This window comes from Penicillium soppii (assembly GCF_028829465.1).
Source record: "Penicillium soppii strain IBT 18220 chromosome Unknown utg000003l, whole genome shotgun sequence".
In the NCBI taxonomy this organism is placed as follows: domain Eukaryota; kingdom Fungi; phylum Ascomycota; class Eurotiomycetes; order Eurotiales; family Aspergillaceae; genus Penicillium; species Penicillium soppii.
The window spans coordinates 1,545,793-1,558,257 of record NW_026643233.1 but is presented as its reverse complement, the minus strand read 5'-3'; the positions used below and the strand labels follow the sequence as shown (position 1 = coordinate 1,558,257).

General features: G+C 50.7%; 6 protein-coding genes across 6 annotated transcripts; 3 read left to right on the top strand and 3 right to left on the bottom strand.

The window, feature by feature from the left end:
• Window positions 1-280: 280 nt before the first annotated feature.
• On the bottom strand, window positions 281-1,129 carry N7529_002729 (uncharacterized protein; the record flags this gene model as incomplete). The annotated part of the gene is made up of 1 exon (XM_057238257.1): window positions 281-1,129. One exon carries the CDS (start codon window positions 1,127-1,129, stop codon window positions 281-283), a length of 849 nt encoding a protein of 282 aa, XP_057100868.1.
• A 654-nt stretch (window positions 1,130-1,783) lies between these two features.
• N7529_002728 (uncharacterized protein) lies at window positions 1,784-3,076 on the bottom strand (the record flags this gene model as incomplete). Its single annotated transcript, XM_057238256.1, has 1 exon — window positions 1,784-3,076. One exon carries the CDS (start codon window positions 3,074-3,076, stop codon window positions 1,784-1,786), a length of 1,293 nt encoding a protein of 430 aa, XP_057100867.1.
• A 48-nt stretch (window positions 3,077-3,124) lies between these two features.
• Window positions 3,125-3,601, top strand: N7529_002727 (uncharacterized protein; the record flags this gene model as incomplete). The annotated part of the gene is made up of 1 exon (XM_057238255.1): window positions 3,125-3,601. One exon carries the CDS (start codon window positions 3,125-3,127, stop codon window positions 3,599-3,601), a length of 477 nt encoding a protein of 158 aa, XP_057100866.1.
• Window positions 3,602-4,140: 539 nt separating this feature from the next.
• Window positions 4,141-5,643, top strand: irs4 (the record flags this gene model as incomplete). The annotated part of the gene is made up of 1 exon (XM_057238254.1): window positions 4,141-5,643. One exon carries the CDS (start codon window positions 4,141-4,143, stop codon window positions 5,641-5,643), a length of 1,503 nt encoding a protein of 500 aa, XP_057100865.1.
• Window positions 5,644-6,465: 822 nt separating this feature from the next.
• Window positions 6,466-9,125, top strand: N7529_002725 (uncharacterized protein; the record flags this gene model as incomplete). The annotated part of the gene is made up of 10 exons (XM_057238253.1): window positions 6,466-6,554; window positions 6,667-6,712; window positions 6,777-6,921; window positions 6,979-7,180; window positions 7,233-7,800; window positions 7,850-7,888; window positions 7,938-8,006; window positions 8,056-8,315; window positions 8,372-9,009; window positions 9,073-9,125. The coding sequence occupies 10 exons, from the start codon at window positions 6,466-6,468 to the stop codon at window positions 9,123-9,125; spliced, it is 2,109 nt and encodes a 702-aa protein (XP_057100864.1).
• A 457-nt stretch (window positions 9,126-9,582) lies between these two features.
• Window positions 9,583-12,272, bottom strand: N7529_002724 (uncharacterized protein; the record flags this gene model as incomplete). Its single annotated transcript, XM_057238252.1, has 5 exons — window positions 9,583-9,841; window positions 9,903-10,052; window positions 10,103-10,182; window positions 10,238-12,088; window positions 12,156-12,272. 5 exons carry the CDS (start codon window positions 12,270-12,272, stop codon window positions 9,583-9,585), a joined length of 2,457 nt encoding a protein of 818 aa, XP_057100863.1.
• Between the last annotated feature and the right edge of the window lie 193 nt (window positions 12,273-12,465).

The following is a 12,465-nucleotide window of genomic DNA, read 5'->3' as shown; positions in this document are numbered from 1 at the left end:
CTGCACTGCCGATAAGATAAAGCCTATGTGGGGAATCTGTACGGAGTACAACATCCAGAGCTAGGCACACTGGTCTTTCCAATCCAATATTTTGTACATAACAGGTCGTTTGTATTGCGCCTAAATACAGATAGTCCAAGTTCAATCACGATATAGACTTCAATTAGACTTCAATCCACGGGGGTATATAGCGAGCGAAAAAGCCAATGCGCCCAAGACTAGTATACAATATAAGAAAGGACCTCGGCATGTACATAATTGCTACACAACAGCTCGCACATCAAACATGGTCCGACCCACGCCTGGTATTCTGTTCCCAAGACGAGTTACACGAACTCAAATCAGCAAGCCTGGTCAAGATCGCGATGAACTTCTTCGAGATACTCCACGCATCCAAGCCCGCCAGAATCTCACACCCAACTCGCAAGACCCTCTCAGGCCCCTCAGCCCCACAAATATCACCAACACCAGTAACGTTGCCCCTCATGACATGGCCCTCCCTCACAAAAAGCTGCACCAGCTCATCATCGCACGGCCGGTCCAAATGAATGAAACTCGGCTCATGTAGGGGTTCGGCACGAGCCTGGGAATGCGGACTCGACTCGTGCGATGTATGCGCGTGACAAGATCCATACGCCCACAGCGTCAGGACAGCAATGAACGCTGCAAGCGGCTCGTGGAAGGCATTCGTGGAGTAGCGGCGGACGTGCCAGAGGGTTACGCCGGCGTGGATGATCGACAGCCGGGCTTTGTATTGGTCGTGTTTCATCCAGCGCCAGATGTACTGCCACTCGAGAGATTGGTGGCGTTTGCTGAAGCGCAGCTTTTCGGTCGCGAGAGCTGTGGCGAGGGATCGTATTTCGCGGAATGGGGCGAGGAGGAAGAGTCGGGCGGCGTGCAGGTGGAGGACGGTTGGGTGCTCCAGGCCGGCGGCTTTAGCTATTGTGCTGTTTGCGGTCCAATGGAGAATGTCAAGGCAGTCGCAGGCGCTGTTGCGCCATTTGGAGTAGGAGGGGATTCCTGGCAGCCAGACTGAGCCGGTGGGAATGGCGGTTTCGCGGGATTGCTTTTTGGCCGTCGGGTTCCAGAATGATAGCGGTCGGCGAAAGTAGTCCCCTACTTCCCACATTCGGTGATAGAGAGCGTGGATGAGTAGGATGTGGCTAAATTCTCCGATGCCGGAGACTAGTCGTTTCTCTATGTAGAGGATGTGGACTGCGTCGTATAAGGATTCATTGACTGCTCAAGTTAGTCGAGGTCCGATACTTAGGACTGGATGAGAATTACCAGGTGACTTCTCCCACAGTGGCTTCCATATATCTGCCGAAGATGCTTGCCACAGCTTCTCATGAGCGGGTAGCGCAGCTTGTCCATCGTCTAATGACAATAATGGTTTGTCATCGAAGTAGTAGGCAAGAGTACAGTCCAGGAGCTAGAGAATCGTCAGACAGTGAGCAACCTATGTTTCCAAACAAAACTTACCCAAATGCAATAGCCAGTGCGCCTCTTAACTTCATCTTGCATCCAGAATAGCCAAGCCGCGTCCTGCGACGCCCCATCGAAGAGGATTTGCTGCGGTGCCAATAACCGCGAAGTGTTCATGAGCGTTACCAAGTCACCGAAGCAGCTCAAGGCCGATGATTTGTCTCGCTCGTTTCTACTATGGAAGAGCCCAATGCAATTGAACAGCATAGCTTGTATCATTTCGAGAGAAGTCCGGCCTGGGCGACTCTTTTCCTTCTGCGACTTGTTAGATGGATCAAAACTGACGATAGAAAGGATGTTATACCTCGACATAGATACCCCGCCGAATCAACTCGTGGAGAGCATTTGTGCATTGTTCCATCTCGGGCATATGTGCAACATGGCAGCCAACTGCTACTATAGACAATGTTAAGAGCCAGTGGCATGAATTTGGATCAAAGGTCGGAAGATGCAGAACCGGGTAAACGGCCTGGAAAGAGTCGAAGAAAAAGGCAATAAACCAATTGCATTCATCCAGGGTAGGAAATCCGTCTGATTCGAAGACTTCAAAAAATGGATTCTCGTGGCGACATAACGAGAGGAAATGCCGATAGATCTTGTCGTAGGCGGAGGGCTCGATACGCTGGGCGAATCGTACTACATCTTTTGATATCTGATCTGTTTGAAGTTCGGAGATGATGGGAAACTCAAAGCGGTGCTCACTGTCTTCAAGGAGCATGTGTCTTCCAGCATCGACCGGTTCTGCGGATGTTCTGGACCAAGGTGGATGTTTCTTTCTATATTTTGGAAGTCTGGATCCGGCGCCATCAACATAATAATCCGCTGATCGTTTGGCAGAGCCCACTGACTCAGTATGAGGAGAAGTCTCGCTTAAAGCATGTGGATATTGATTAGGGCTTTCCATGTTTCCCAACGGTACATGCACAGAGGGTGATTGAGATACTGGTTCTGGATGTAAAGGACTAATCTGCCCAGCTTGAACAACCGGTGGTTGCCAAGCTGTGCGCGAGAAATATGGACCTGGACCGAAAGATTGGTCATATTGTGAAGAAACAGCGGTCAGTTGTGGCTGGCTGATAGTGGCCGTGGAGAGGAATTCGTTAGGAAGCCAGTTGATAGTAGAAAGCATTGATTGATCGAAAAGAGTAGGATCGAAGTGCAGGGACACCTCTGGATCATTTGACATCGTCATGTCGATGTCAACAGCTGTGTTGGCCATCTCTGGTTGTAAATCTCGCATTTCAGAGCCAAGGTTGGATGAATCAATGGAAAATTTAGGGGCACTAGAATTCGAGCCATCATACGTCTCATTGACATCTCCAGGGTAGACGCCCAATGGCAATTCTGCTGCAGGCGGTCCTTGAGTTGTGTTCGGTACATAATTATGAGAATCCGAGGGCTGTATAATCGTCCCCTGCGTATTCTGCAGAATTGACTTCGCCTGATCACTGTCGGTAGAGAGTGAACTAAGCGAAGGCTTGGACGACGATGCGGTCCCGCTTGGTCTGTTTATAGAAAATTGGCTCAGGTGAGAGTCAACATTTGAATCTCGATGCATAGGCTTATGATTATCAGTCTTCTCGACTTGCATAGTCGAATCTCTCAAGGCTTTCGCTTTGGATCGCCTCTGTGTGGGATAATGGCATTCGAGCGAGCGAGTGTCGCACCGTCCGCATGGTATGCCGCCGCTGCATCGTACTCGAGCCGTTGCACAACTAAAGCAGGCACGGAATGTCTTGACGGTAATTCTATGAGTGCGGTCTTTCCCTTCGTTGCCCGGTGTATGATGACTGATTTCATGTCGGTGGAGGGTATCACTGTGATGTGTCAATATGGTTCAACCCGGGAGATTCCTAGTCGCATACGTCCTCGAAAAGTGCCGGCCGCACTGGGCACATTCGAAGGGTTTCTCCTTTGTATGACTTCGCAGGTGACGTTTCAGATGCTCTGGTCGTCGAAAGGTACTGCTACACACGGAGCATTGAATATGCCCTGCACCCAGTTCTGTGCCCAGTTCCTCCCCGTTCTGATCATCCGTCTCTTGGCGTTCGACGCTGATCTCTCGGGCAGGAATTGGATCCTCGCTATTGTCTTTGCCCGAGAGCATGACTCTTAAGAAGTTCGAGTGAGACTATGGCATTCCCCAAATAGTGCCTGCAGCAGTACAGCAGTGCAGCAATACAGCAATACAGCAATACAGCAAAAACAATGAGGGGGAAAAAGCAGGTGATTCTCAAATTGCGGAGAAAGTGAAACCGATTGGCTCTTGCAATTAGACGCCAATTACCCCGGGGACCCCAGTTCGGCTAATAAGGATTTGGGTTTTCCAAGGTTAATACGAGTACGGAGTAGTTTTATACTGAATAAGTTCAAGTATTGGGTCACACAAAATATATACAAACTGAAGATACACTGATGTGACTCACATAGAAAATCTCCATGCTGACCAGTGTATAATAATGTGGAGAGAGAGAGACAGGGGGAAAACGTGCTATGCGGTCGCAGTGCACGGACTTTTCTGACCGTCATCACTTCTTTCTCCCAATCTCCAACGAAAAAAAAAAGACAAAACGAAAACAAAATAATAAACCACTCATGATCAACGTCTAAAGGCCCGCATTTGTACATATTGTACACTGGTGTCGAACCTTCTCCATGAATGGTATCCCTAATTCCGCAAACCAACGGCGGTTAGGTGTGTCCCGCAATGATGCCGCCTTACAAGGTGCCACGCTAGCCTTCCGACACTCCAGAGATCCATCACCAAGTGTACAGAAATCGTCTGCTGCAAGTGCTGCCGCAATGGCAAGTCGTGGGGATCATCCGATTGGTCGTCAGCGGACCGGATCCGACCTTGGTCCTGAAGTGGGCTCCGTTAGGGACAAGATCGGGAGATTAACAACAGGATCACTTTCCCCTTCAGCTAGCACTATCAGTTTGAGAGGGCGACCTTCGGCTTCGTCTCTCTCGTCGACTTCAGAAATAGCCGCTCGGCTAGCAGCTTCAAGATCCCCTAGGCGGGATCCGGCTCCTCCGGCTTCGGCTGCCAGACTTGGGGCAGTGCGAAGTGCCAGCCGGGTACCCCCTCCACCAGAAAGGCGAGAGCTACCATCACCAACCCCTGTTCACTCAAACCAGGGGAACTATAGCCCCCTGGATCGCATGCTACGGGAGGATGATCTCGACCACCGGGACCTGCCTAGTTACGGGCGTTCTCCATCCCAACAGTCTAGAACTACGGAAGATCACAGTCGAGGCTCAAGTCCTCATCCCTCGGGGTCTCGGAATTCTTCTATGCCACCGGATGAGTCGAAACCCAGACTTCCTCCACGGTTACCTCCTTCCCGAGGGTCTACCAGAAACCATGGAGTCGCCACCACACCCTTACGGCCTTCTACGCCTAGCGCGATGTCCACATCGGGCCAATCGCACGCAACCAGTGCCCCCAGCATCATGGATGAATCCGGAGGGATGAGTGAGGAATCCCTTTCCAACGCAATTGTCGCCTCATCCCTGGCATCCGCTCGAGCATCTCCATCGATCAAGGTCCCGCCGCCGCTCCCTCCCCAGCGACGCCGGGCACGATCCATTTTACACCTGGCACATTCGCCCAAGGGTGATCTATCCAGGACCCCCAGCCCACCCAAGGGCATGCCCCAGACACTTCGCAGCGTACCGAAACCCGATTCGCACCACCGCAACAAACACAGAAATCCTCTCAACAAACACCCTCACAAACACCACGAGGGAGACCGTAAGCGCTGGCGAAGGGAGGTAACGGAGAAAGAGCGCAAACGATATGAAGGCGTGTGGGCCTCTAATAAAGGGCTCCTCATCCCTGTCGGCACCAACGGTGGGGAATCAGGTCCAAGTGGGACCGGGAAATGGCCACCTCATGCCTCGGATATGGTGTTAAACCTGGTGGTTCGGGAGATATGGAGCCGCAGTCGGCTGCCGACGACCATTTTGGAACAAGTGTGGAATCTGGTGGATCATCAAAACATCGGGCTCTTGATGCGTGAGGAATTCGTGGTTGGAATGTGGTTGATCGACCAGCAATTGAAGGGTCATAAGCTTCCCGTGAAGGTCCCCGATAGCGTGTGGGATAGTGTTCGGCATGTGGCTGGGATTAAGATCCTCGCAAAGAGCCATGCTTAACTTTAAATTTTGGAGAAAAGTGACCATTTCAGATACTCTAATCGTCATTGTGAATTGTATGCATATCACAATATCACACTAGACATCCCTTTCTGTGGATGTCATGCTAGTCTGGATTTAGTAATAGTAAAAAAAATATACAATGCAGATCTACCAATGAACGGGAGGTTGGAGGTCCATCGGACCAAATTACCAGTACTTTTTGTTGAACGTTAGAAATGACTGGTCCACTGTGGATTTGATACCTTGGTAGTCATTCCGACTTTTTTCCGATTGTATAGGTAGCTAGGTCTTGTAGCCCGGTAAATAGCCTAATTTAAAGGGTAAAATTATCAGGACTTGGTAGAGGCAATAGAGGCAAATCGCCAAATACATATAGACATAATATGTAGCCGATAGAGCAACCAACTGGTGATTCGGGTACCATATTGTAATGATCGTACCATCCGAACTTCATCCGAAATATTCCTGATCCTTGGAAATGAAGAAAAACAAATTAAACTGGGGAACCTTCGAAATGGAATAACTCAATCACTTATAACCTACACCTTTGAACTCATACATATCGACCTTATACGTTATATGAGCCCATTTTGACAAATCTATCTCCAATTCGGGGTTAAACAGTCACACCCAAAAGCAAATCCCGAAACTCCACGGCTCGGGATTTGGGCGATCAAGCAAATCACACACTTTCTATATCCTTTTCTTTCGGACTCATCTAATCTGGAGGAATCTCCTCGATTTTGTTTGCAGACCCGAGTGAATGGTTCTGGAGATTATTTGCGGAGTCCCCATATGTCTACTTCCTGGTGATTCGCCATGGACTCTTTCAACGATTATAACCAAACGCCTCGACCGGTTCGCAAGAAGTTTGCCAAACCCCCAGTTAAGGTTGCTTGTTTACCTTGGTGAGCAAATCCCGCTTATACACAAGTAATTCGACATATGTATCTATATGTAACTATATATACATATGTAGGGTATAACTTATCTTGTACTCCCCGCTAACCGTGTTTCTAGTCGGGCTTCGAGAACACGATGTGGCGGTCAAATGCCATGTTCCAACGTTAGTCACCGCTATATGCTTGATATGTTTGAAATTGACCGTTCCAACTAACGGTTCGCCTTAGTGTGTGAACAAAGACAAAGAATGTTCTTATTTACCCAGCAAGAGAGGCGGTCCTCGAAAGAAGAAGGAGAAATCTTCCTTATCACCCGAAAGGGAACAGACAGATGATCCTTATGCCGCTGTACCCTCCCCGGAATTCGAAGAACGTACGTATCTACTTACGGCCATGCCATAGAACATCCTTATATACTGACTACATACAGAACCGGGGATGTTCCATCAAATTGACGAACTCTCCCTACCTGGCGCGGGGCTGCGGCATCTAGATTTCCAATCCGAAATGCCCATATTCCAGGGCTTTTTCACTGGCGACGGAAACGAGTCGCACATGCAGGTACCCCCAATACCGCCATCACTAAACAGCACCCAGTCTTTCGTCCGGACCTACGGAAGCGAAGCAGAAATGTAAGTCAGCCCCCCAACGCCTCCATCCTATACGGCAAGCTGACACTCCCAGACTGAACGCCTATTATGACTTTATTCACAATTATTTCCCCATTCTGCCGCCACGAGCATCACCACCATGCCGGGATCGCCCGTTAAACTGCCCAGTTCCATGCTCCGATTCATCTGAGCCCATGATGATGTACCGCCCCCGTTCGCCACTCAGTCTGGCCATCTCCGCTGTTCTGGCTTTGATCCCGCATCCGAGTGATCTCGACCCTGCCTCTGCGGCGTCCATTTTGCAGCGCAGAACCTACGCCCATAGCTTTGCGCAACTCGCCAATTCGACTATCGAGGCGGAGTGTGATCTCGATCTGTCGTCTACCGATCCTGGTCAGGCGTTGTCTGCGACGCGGCCTTTTGTTGGAAGGGAGCGGTTCCACTCGCAGACGCCGGTGGATTATGAGAGTTTGTTGGCTTTATTGGTGCTCTCGGTTTATGAGTATTCTCAGCGCGGCAATCTGCTCAAGATGCGGTATCGCGCTGGTCAGGCACTGGCTATTGCTTTGGATAAGTCGCTGCATGCTCAGGTGGTAAATGATGAGTTCGCAGAGGCTAGACGGAGAGCCTGGTGGATGACGGTATGTCCTCGTGCTTGAATCTTTGATTTCCTATCTGATTGTGTTCTAGTATTACTGTGTGATTCAAGGGTCAATTGTGAGCACGACAGTAAGTACTACCACCTTTTTTCAACGTGATTGAGTCTAATGAGATATAGATGCCCGCTATTGTCATTAATGATCCTCAGTTTACGACTCCATATCCGTCATTTGCTTCAGACACCGAGGTTTGTACTCGAACGTCTCAATGATCTTCTATTTGCTAATAAATATCAGGGTTGGTCCATTTTGATACAGGCCCAACAAGTACTCGTATCAGCAACCCAGTTCATAGGAGATCTGAACAAATGCCTTGCATCTCAATCCGGGATGTACTATATGTTCGAAAGAATGCAGCAACTCGATTCATGGACCAGCTCTGTGCTTGCCCAGGTGGAACTACTCCCCCTGGTGCCCCAGTCCTCAGACTTTGGAGATCACAATGAATCCATCACAGCCCAAACCATTCGGTCAATCGCCCGAATCAAACTATCCAGGTTCGCGCCAGACACGCACATACATCCCACACTCCAACGCCACTAACAACTTCCAGTGCCCAAATAAAAACGCACCGCTTCCGCGCCTTCTCCGACATCCCAATCTTCCTAAAAAGACATTGCGACTTAACCGCTGCAAACCAAAACAACCCCAACTCCCCACTCCCCAAACCCCCCGGCATCCATAACATCTCCTGCACCTGCAGCAACCTCGACACCTTCCAACGAGCCGCCTCATCCGAATACATGACGCCCTCTGACTCCTCCACCTCCTCCGACATCCACCCCGACATGACCCACTACGCACCGCAGTACACGCAATACCCCTTCGCCTCCGGCTTCCCCTACAGCACGCAGCAGTCCGCAAAAATCTGCCTGGAAGCCGCTCTCGTCATCTCCCGCATGTTCCACAGCCTGCCTGTCCCGCAGCCTCTCTCCGACGCCCGCCAACGACGCCAACCTCTGCCGCGAACTATGCCCTCCTTCGCCTGCTGTCTCATGCAGAGCAGCTACGCCATGTTCATGATCTACTACAAGGCGCGCGTGGCGAAGCAGCTTTCTCCTGACGCGGGGAACGAGCGTGGCGGTGACTCCACCGGCCAGCTTATCGAGGAGCTGAGGCAGGGACTGGAGAGGATTATTGCCGCTGTGTCGAATTACTCACTTGCGTTTGAGGCTTTGGATGGGATGAGAGGTTAGTTTTTCTTTTACTTCGTTTTCGTTCTGGTTCCTGTGCATTCTTGCTAACTACCTCTAGACGAAATCGAGGGTGCATATAAAACGGCGTTTCCCATGGCACCTCCCGTCTAGGGCCATTGTTATTCTTTTCTTGTCCGGCGTTTTTCTTTACCAGGCACGAAGCCTGCTTTTTTTTCCTTTGCATTTTATGACGCTTTCTCTTTCTTTCACTTACGACTTCTCCACTTATTGTTATTTTGTTCCAGCATTAAGAGTCACTGGCGTTCTTTGCACCATTTTGCGGCGTTCCCGAGGTCCATTTCCCAGGCGAGCGAGCTGTGCGAACACGGAAACAATCTTAGCTTACATTTCCATTCCAAGACTGGCAAGAGCAGAGCAGAGCAGAGCATACACAAAGCGGCCATGTCGTGCATTTCCTTGTATTCTATATACGGGCAGAAGAAAATATACCTACTTAGAAGCAAGAGAACGTGTATTTCCGAGCCTTTAGCCAAAAAAGAAAAGAAATCCTCTAAAAGCAAACCCCCGAGCCCAGAATAAGCATACTGCCGCCAGATCCCGACGGCATCTAGAGCTTGGATCGGATGCCCTCTAGTCGGAACTTGACATCCTTCAAAACCTTGCTGGACGGCTTCCAGTCATCAAACTGCCGGAGTAACTCCATCATCTCGCTGTGCAGCTCGCGCCGCACGTACTCCTCTTCCAGCAGGCCGCGCATTGCAAAGGGGAGAATGTACGGGTTTGGGGTTGTTGAGCTGGTGGCGCGCTTGATGCTGAGGGTTGAGTCCGGGATGGAAGAGGTCTCTAGGGCGAATTCGATGGCCATTCTGGGAGCGGGGTTAGTTGGTCAGTTTGTTTCTGGGTAATTCGATGTTTTGTGGTACATACGAGTAGACGGCTTCGTCGTCGTACAGGCGCGAATGACCTTCTCCGCTGTATAGACTGCCTGCTAGTGGGGTGCTGAGTTCGCGGATGAGACCGTGATCTGAGATGCCGAGGTTGCGGAGCTTGAGGGTGAATCCGACTAGATGGGATAAGCTGGCGCTTGTTAGTATCTTTGATTGAGAGTGGAGTGTGTCGGTGCTTACAAGCTGGGGGCGTGGACGCGGCCATCGACGAAGACGGCGCGGTAGACGTAAGGATGGACGATGGGGGAGAAGAGCGAAGACTGCAGGGATTATTAGCCATTTGGTGGATTTTCACCAGTGGGGGAATATACGCACTTCCAGAGAAACAAGTTGATCGTCAATACTTCCAATGTAAGAGATGCGGACACCGAAGTCCAGAGCACATTTCAGAGCAGCCTCGTATTCTTTTGAGACTTTGCTGAAAGGCAACGCAAACTCGAACAGCTCTCCAGCAGACCCGCTGATCCACCGCGAGCGATAATCCGGGAAAGGCCCAAGGTTCACTCCAGCCATGGCGCAGATGCCGACTCGTTTAGCATCCAGACAGCCGAACTGTATGAGTTTGGCAACCAGCATGATTCCCACTGGCACGCCTTGACTGTGGCATGCGATCATGACGAAATCAGCCTTGCGAATCTCATCCATCCAATTGAGCAGCAGTTTCCAGAGGAGATCAACGCGCTCCGTGATGCGGCCTTCGCCTTCCAGGGCGATCTTTTCGATTTCGCAGGTGTAGCCATGGCTCTCTGTGTATTTCCGAATCGCATCTGCTGCCATATTGGAGAACCGGATGGAGGTCCCCGTTGGCTGTCCAAGGACGCTGCGAATAAAAGGCGCTGGGAAGTATCCATGCACACCGATCGCTAGCGCACGTTTAACACGGAGCGGTTCTTTGACCCTGCTCACATGTTGGATATTCTGACCCTTGCCATAATGCAGGAGTCGGCCAAGACTCTGCAGGATCGAGGGTGATTCCTCGAATGCGTAGGTTTCTTGGAAATTGGGCAGGACTTGGTTTGGGAGGACCCTTTGTAATTGTTTTGAGGCTGTTGTGTCGGCGGGCCGAGGTTCGACAGATGGTATGTCGGTAATGGACATGGGTTCATCCTTGAGACGGTTGTCCTTCGGCGGCTTGACTTTGATGCTGCCCTGCTGGGTAATTTTTATATTTGCATCGGTGTCTGGCTCGAGCGTGTTGGTTTTCGACGGTGGATTCGGTTCTCTTGATGCCTCGATTGCTTCGCCTTCTTGCAATTTATCCGAGAGGCTATCTTTGTTTGGATCTTTCGACCAGAATGACCAGCCGGATGATCTTGTAGTTGTGACGGGGGTCTGGGACCCACCGTTCGGCTCTCTTGGATCCTCTGGTAGATCTTTTGGCGCCATGGTTGTGTTCTGGTCGTCGGCGATGTTATCATTCGCCGGGGGTAAAGCCGCAGGGGTTGCAGATGACGGCTCTTCTTGCTTGTTTAATGTGTTCGAACCGTACCACATCTGAAGCCACGATCGCTTTTGCGCCGCGGGTGTAACTTCAGTAGTATCTTCTGTCTGCTCCGGTTCCAGGTCTGCTTCTGCTTCCTGCGTCGGCTCCTTCACGGCAAGTTGAGCACCCTGCTCTGCTGTTTGATCAGCTGACTGGCGCTCCGCGGTTTCTGCGGATTCCGGACCACTTGCAGTACCCTTACTAGCAGCAGACTGTCCATATATCCATGAAAGCCAGCCAGCAGACAGCTCAGGGCCCTCTGCAGATCCAACATGCGACGTGCTAGGATCCGCGGTAGGGGAAGTCTCCTGCTCTTTGGTTGGCTCCTCTTGGGATTTGGTATCGGGATTACCGGAGACTTCTTTATCGGAGGTTGCTGGTTTCACATGCCCGGGATCTCCGCTATCGTCGATGGCCGTCGTGGAAGCCGAACCATCGGATGCAATGTTGACCCGGGTTGTAGTAGCGTCAGCGGGCAGGGATCTGGTCGATACGCCCGCTTTTCGCGTAAGCTGAATGGAAGGGTTTCGGCTCTTTGAAGGGGTTTCAAGAAGAGAAGCTGACGACTTTGTGACCGTCGAAGCTACAGATTTGGCGGCTGAAATGCTTTCACGGGCAACCTCGGTAACTGGAGCTGCTTTGGGGACTCTTGCGACGGATGCCCAGGTTCCAGGATACCAGCTCTATTTGAACAGCAGAGAATCAGTAAAGATAACTAAGTAAACGATTATACCGATCTCGAAATCATACTGCATTAGGTCCTCGCGACTGGGAGTCTGAACGGTCTCGGCCATCACTAGGTGTAGCCGGTGAATCCCCGCCGGAAGGGCTGGTCTTCACTCTCTTTCGAGATCCCTTAGGCGTCATGGAGACAAAAGTGAGAACATCAGGCCTATAGCTCAATCAGATTTAAGACACAATGCATCTCCAAAGCGCCACGAAATGACTGGGGGGTGCCTGAGTGATATCACGTCACATGTCTGGCACCAATTTGGCCTCAGGCAACAAACTGGAGAACCGGTTCAAAGGCGGTCAGCGATAAGTACTGCAACTTTTTTTT